At 47.6% G+C, this 6,738-nt stretch overlaps 1 protein-coding gene and 1 pseudogene across 1 annotated transcript in view; one reads left to right on the top strand and one right to left on the bottom strand.

Moving 5' to 3' along the window:
• LOC124672073 overlaps window positions 1-4,070 on the top strand; it is a 29,643-nt gene extending 25,573 nt beyond the window's left edge. Inside the window, exons 14-19 of the mRNA XM_047208363.1 lie at window positions 2,118-2,221; window positions 2,315-2,410; window positions 2,493-2,708; window positions 2,786-2,927; window positions 3,015-3,260; window positions 3,429-4,070. Of these exons, the coding sequence (XP_047064319.1) occupies window positions 2,118-2,221; window positions 2,315-2,410; window positions 2,493-2,708; window positions 2,786-2,927; window positions 3,015-3,260; window positions 3,429-3,764 (1,140 nt within the window). The 3' untranslated portion in view covers window positions 3,765-4,070. The remainder of the gene's footprint in view (window positions 1-2,117; window positions 2,222-2,314; window positions 2,411-2,492; window positions 2,709-2,785; window positions 2,928-3,014; window positions 3,261-3,428) is intronic.
• Window positions 4,071-4,636: 566 nt separating this feature from the next.
• Window positions 4,637-6,342, bottom strand: LOC124677452 (annotated as a pseudogene).
• Window positions 6,343-6,738: the final 396 nt, after the last annotated feature.

Raw genomic sequence — 6,738 nt, 5'->3', positions numbered from 1 at the left:
GAAATCACATTGCAGAAGATTTCAGAGTCATTTCCAACAAATAGCAACATTGTTTCCAATATTATTTTAGCTATTTCAACCTTACAACAAACCCACATGAGAAATCTCCTTTTGCAACTTACCTCATGTTTGAAGCACAACTTGCAGCATATGTGATGCCATCAAGTGACAGATGGTGGAGACCAAGAGGAGAGGTTTCCCTACGGTTTCATGGAAAAAAAAACCAAGAGGAGGGGTTGGGTAAACGATGACGCATGGCTCCTAATTAAACCTCCACCAACAGCTCCCGGCGGAGGCGAGCTGACATGTAGCACCACGCCTCATGGGGTCCGCTTCGTAGCAACAAAGAGGGAAGAATGAGCTGAGTAGCGAGAAGGCTTGTAGAAAAAAATTCACAGAGAAACATCCATGGGCGGGCTAGCTTGTTGTCACCGCTGAATACTCTTGATTTCGTCACTCGTTTCATTCATGATCTTGGTGAAGCTAGTGCACCTGTGAAGGAGCAACGCCCCGTCAAACCAAAGCCTAGACAAGTAAAATGGATCCATCCTCCAGCTCGGGTGGTTAAAGTAATGTTGATGCAGCAGTTTCACGTGGGAAAGATCATGGCTCGGTGAGTGTGGTTTGCATGGACGCTGCTGGAAGTTTTTAGGAGCCTCAGCCAGGACGATTAAGGGGGTTTACGATCCTGCTATTTTGGAGGCGATGGCTTGTGCTGAAGCATTGGTGCTGGCTGAAGATACTGATAAACTGACAGTTTCTTCGGATTGGTTGGAGGTTATCAATATGATCAAGACGAAGAATTTATGTCGCTATAGTGCTATTTTAGTAGAAATTGAGAATCGGTCTAGTAATCTGGAATTAGTTAGTTTCCGAATTTTTGACAAAAGAGATCGCCTGACCGACTGAATTGTCAAAAAAGACCATCTCAGAAAATTATTGTCAAAAGGACCACTGCGCACCGTGGCACTACCACGGTGCAGGTGGTCCTTTTCCTTTTTTGACAATTCACTCAGCCAGGTGGTATCTTTTGTCAAAATTTCGTTAGTTTCCAGCATGAGTATAGGGAGTCTAATCAGGATGCTCACCTGATTGCCAGAAATGCTATAGCTGTCCAGTTTGGGCGTAGGGTTTGGTTTTTGGAACTGCCCGATTTTGTAACTTTGTTTGCACAAGTTAAATAAATCCCTATGTTTCCTCTAAACAAAAAGAGACCATGAACAATTCCACTCTCCTCCACCTGCTCGCTTCGGCTCACGGGCTGGATCCTCTCCTGCCCCATGTGGTCGCGGCCCAGGGGATTCGAAGTGGGCACCCAGTTCACCGCCGCTGTGGCGGACACTAAGCACGCACCCCTAGTGGACCGGCATCACAAGCAGGCACGGCGAGCTTTCCCTTCCTCCCCCATGGTCCATGGAGCGGTACCACGAGCAGGTGTGTCGAGCTCGGGCGCGGTCTGCACCATCGCGCAAGGGTTTGGGGAATGTCGGGATGGTGTGGAAGGTCGGAGACGGTGGGAGGGTGGCGGGGAGCGGACGGACGCGGCGTTGCCATAATGCCGTGTCGGCGGTGGCAGGGTGGTGTGTTGCCGGGAGGTATGTGAATTAGAAATGTCAGTGGTGCCAATTCTTGGTGGATATAGTATCTTGTAGAAGTCACCCCCGATTCTCTAAATTTACTGGCTAGAGGGGGTGTTTTACAGGGTCTTCTAAAAAAATCAAGGACAAATCACCACCATATAGATTATGTGATAGAGTGCTCTTTTCCCACTCCATTTTCTATTTGAGCAGTTTTATTTTGAGATTTTGGAGTTCTAGGTGATCTGCTAGAGTTTCTCTTTAGACAATATGTGATTGGACGGCAAAAGATCTGGCCAAAGCAGGAGAGGGGGGAGCGGAGATGTCGATGCGACAAAATGTCGTAACAGCAAAAGCAGAGGAGGTGGCGCCAACCAGAAAATGAAGAAGGGGTCATGGAGTGGTCTGGGCGATAAAGCTACAAAACGATTCATCACGTTGTAGCTCCATGTGCATGCTTAATTTGTCGATAGAATTAGTATTTCGCTTGAGATTAATCTACTCGTATGCTCAATACTACACATTCTTTCGTGTTCATAGGTAGAACATGCTCTTAATAACCCCTTCTACACCACATTGGATCGTCTAGAGCATAAGAGGACCATCGAGCGATTTGGTGTTATGGAGCATCAGAAGCTATACTCGTACGGTATCATTCCTCTTTTTTGTGCAAAACAAGTTATATGTAATGCACACACTACTACGCCAGATACAAACCTATTGTATTTCTTAAGCAGGCATCGGCAGACAAATCAAAATCTTCTGGGTTTGGGCATCGTGGATTTCAGTACAAGTCAATCTGTTTACCAACATGAACTTCAACATCTTGATAGGTACATTTGCCAAAAGATGTCTTGTTAGAAATACACATCAACAATGTTTGTATTATTAGTTGAAGTGATTTTTAAGTTGCAGTTGGGTGAAAGAGAGTAGGTTGGACCGGCTACCTTTCGCACGACAAAAGGTGGCATATTTCTACCTCTCTGCTGCTGGCACCATGTTCCTCCCAGAGCTATCTGATGCTCGCATTATATGGGCTAAGAATGGTGCACTCACGACTGTCGTTGATGACTTCTTCGACGTCGGGGGTTCACAAGAAGAATTGGAGAACCTCACTGCATTAGTTGAGATGTAAAAATATGCACATACATTGTTTTCTTCTTTCTCGAGCGATCATGGGTTTCTTACATACTATATGGTTGTCGCAGGTGGGACAAGCACAAGGAAATAGAGTACTACTCTGAGCATGTCGAAATCGTGTTCTCTGCGATCTACAACTCAGTGAACGAAGTTGGATTGAAGGCTTCTAGAGTGCAAGGCCGCGATGTCTCTCGTCATCTAATAGAAATAGTAAGTCTTGTGTATGCACATGTAAATCTTTCACAACATACTAATCTGTTTTGCTAAGTGTTGGTGTTTTCTGAACATTCTGTGCAGTGGCAGGATTTGCTACGGAATATGATGGCCGAGGTGGAGTGGAGGGAGACAGGATATGTGCCGACACCAGAGGAGTACATGGAGAACGCTGTTATCTCATTCGCGTTGGGTCCGGTTGTGCTCCCAGCGTTGTACTTCGTTGGGCCAAAGATCACAGAGTCTGTTGTCAGAGACCGAGAGTACATCGAGTTGTTTCGGCTCATGAGCACATGCGGCCGTCTACTGAATGATGTCCAAACATATGAGGTATGTTTTGGTGGAAAAAACTACGAGATATACTAGAAAAGTTACTGGTATTGGTCGTCTTGGTCAAAAGAGAAATACATCATGATTTTTATGTAAATTTGGTGCAGTCGTGATAAGTAGAAGTATGCTGGCTCCGCAAATGATTTTCTTTGATTTATGTGGATGCAGAGGGAGTACAGGGAGGGCAAACTGAACAGTGTCTCGCTGCTGGTTCTTCAGAGTGGTGGTTCTATGACCATATCAGATGCTAGGAAGGAGCTGCAGAGGCCCATTGACAAGTGCAGGAGAGACCTGCTGAGGATGGTCCTGAGGGAGGACAGTGTCGTGCCCACGCCTTGCAAGAAGCTGTTCTGGAATATGTGCAAGACGTGTCACTTCTTCTACTTCCGGGGCGACGCCTTCAGCTCGCCAAAGGAGAAGGCCGGAGCGGTGGATGCGGTGATCCACGAGCCGCTCCGAGTCCCGGGGAATCTATTATTCGACCTGTCTGATTTTCGAACCTGAAGCATGTCTGTTTTCCGGCGTGGCAGCGGCCCGGGTTGTCTCCGGTTCCTTTGCATGGTCTGTTTTGGTTCTGCACATCCGGTGCTTTGCTCCGTGGATAGATATGGTGCCGAGTAGTGCATTCCTCTGAATGTTTACGAGCTAGCGGCTTGGTGTTCGTTAGATGTTGTCTACTCTGCTCCTCTTGTTTAGCTTAGCTTTCTCTGATCTGCTCCGCTTTTGTAGGATGGTTTTACTCACCAGTCACCACCATATTTTTTTTCTCGAAATGGGGAAAATATCACCCTAGCTTCTGCATTCAAGAAATGCACACGGCTTTTTATTAGATTATTCACAACACCTTACAAGAAAAATTACAAAGATTGAACCGAAACCACCAAAACTAATAACAACTCGCTAATCCTACATCACCGATGAGATGGCGTCAATCAGGGAACAAAGAAGGCTTCGTGGAGTGGTCTGAGCGATAAAGCTACAACGCGATTCATCACGCTGTAGCTCCCTGTGCATGCTTAATTTGTTGACAGAGTTAATATTTCGCTTGAGATTAATCTACTTGTATGCTCAATACTATACATTCTTTTGTATTCATAGGTAGAACATGCTCTTAATAACCCCTTCTACACCACATTGGATGGTCTAGAGCATAAGAGAAACATCGAGCTAATTCCAGCATGGAGGCTCCACTCAAAGTACTCCCTCCGATCTTATGGAACCTATCTAAGATTTGTTAAAACTTGAATGTATCTAGATATCAAATAATATCCAGATACATCCAAATTTTAACAAACCTCTAACATGTTTGATGGGACAGAGGGAGTACTACAAACCTTGCTGTGCCAGGATTATTTGCTAAATATTTATTTATCTGTCGCATTACATCAAGGTGACAGAGACATGCAAACCAATCGAGGTTCTTATTCCTATGTGTGTAGAGAACTACGAAACTTAAACAGAGACCGGAACATCAACTGCAAATCATACTATCAACTCTGAGATTTCATCGAAACATTATACGGTGTCGCTATTAGGTTGAGCGGGTTCCTTCTCTTGGATGTGGCGCCAACGACCATGTCCATGTCAAGCTCCTCCGGTCGAGTTCCAGCAGGGAGGCTCCAGTCGAAGTAGTACAAAAATCGTGCCAAGATGAGCTCCAAGGCAGCCAGCCCAAAATTACTTCCGGGGCACATCCTCCTCCCACTCCCAAACGGCAAGTATTCGTAGTGCGTGCCCTTGTAGTCCAAATTGCTCTCCTCGAACCGCTCTGGTCTAAACTGCTCCGCGTCATGCCAGTAGTCAGGGCTCCTTCCTATCGCCCAAGCATTGACCAGTACCCTTGATCCCGCAAGGACCTTGAACCCACCGATTTCACACGTGTCCCGACATAGATGAGGAATCAAGAGAGGTAGCGGCGGGTGCATCCTCAAGGCCTCCTTGACTATCATCCTCATGTAGGGCAGCTCCTCGATGTGTTCCTCGTGGTCCTGTGGTTTCGTGTTGTCAAACGCTCGTCTCACCTCGGCTTGTGCCTTTTTCATCACCTCCGGGTTTCTCATGAGCTCCGACATGATCCACTCGACGGCCGTGGAAGTCGTCTCCGTGCCTCCTATGAACAGATCCTAGTTGAAATTGACATGAACTCAGATAATGAACAGATAAGTACATGTACAAATTAATATATAGAACATCACAAGTTTTTTTTTGAACGAGATAGAACATCACAAGTGATTCAAAATTGCAGGAGTACTGTATTAGAGAGGCATTGAGCACTTACGAATACGATTGCCTTGACGTTTGTGTTGCCGACGGGGAATTCAATCTCCCCTCGTCCTTGATTCTAAGAATGACGCTAAGGATGTCATCATCTTCGGTCATTCCCGCCGTCTTCCTCTTCAGTCGCCGCGACTCGCACTGGGCGATGATGGTGTCGAAGACGGCGTCCATCTGCCGATGCGTTCGCCAGAGCCGGCGTCTCATCCCGGAAACGACGTCCACGAACCAGAGAGAGGGGAAGAGGTCGCCGACGCAGAATCCCAGGCCTAGGCTCACCGCGACCTCCATCGCGGACAGGAACTGCTGCCGGAGCTCGGGGCTGCAGACCTCGCCGAAGGCCGCCTTGGCGGTGATGGAGTTCGAGCATGACAGGAGCACGCTGGGGAGATTGACCGGCATGCCTCTTTCACTGGCGGCGGCGACCTCTCGAACTAAGGACAGAGTCTCGCTGTCCCTAATGGGCGCGAACTGCCTCACCTTTCTCGCGCTGAGGAGCTCCATGGTGCAGAGCTTGCGCAGCGTCCTCCAGTAGGCTCCGTATGGCGCGAAGGCGATGTCGAGGTTTCCGTAGCAGACGATCTCACCAGCTAGGATGCTCGGCCGCGACGCGAAGTTCAGGGTGTTGTCCCTGAGCACCTCCTGCGCCATGGCCGACGACGAGATGACGATGTGGTCGACCTGGCCTAGCCGCAGATACATCACTGGGCCGTGCTTCCTGGCCAGGTCCCGGAGAACCACCGGCGCCTTGGACGTCAGGAGGTGGAGGAGGCTTCCGATAAAGGGGAGACATCGTGGACCGGGAGGCCGCCTCTTCTCGTAGCTCGATGCCGTTTTCCGGCGAAGTAAGGATACCAGGATGGCCAGTGAGGCGAGAGCTATAGAGAGGAGTGTGGCTGCATTTAGCTCCATGACGATGGATTGATCTGGGGAGACTTGCAACTTTGCTTACGAAGAACAACAGCAAGCAAAGCAGGCATGGCCTTTTATAAGCTTTCGGGTGTCAAGTAGTAGTATGCAGCAAATAGTAGGAATAGTGTTGAACACAGCTCATCTTGTTCAAGAAATACGGATGTGGTAATATATGTCAGTTGTGAACTTACTTTCCTAAACTAGTAGTAGTTAGGATACAAGGTAATGATTACACAAGGTTAAACAAGTTTAAAAGGAGGCAAATCACTCGAAAAACTACAAACGCTACACA

The sequence above is a fragment of the Lolium rigidum genome, chromosome 7 (assembly GCF_022539505.1).
Source record: "Lolium rigidum isolate FL_2022 chromosome 7, APGP_CSIRO_Lrig_0.1, whole genome shotgun sequence".
Lineage (NCBI taxonomy): Eukaryota > Viridiplantae > Streptophyta > Magnoliopsida > Poales > Poaceae > Lolium > Lolium rigidum.
The sequence above is the reverse complement of the archived record's forward strand: the minus strand, read 5'-3'. Positions and strand labels throughout refer to the sequence as shown.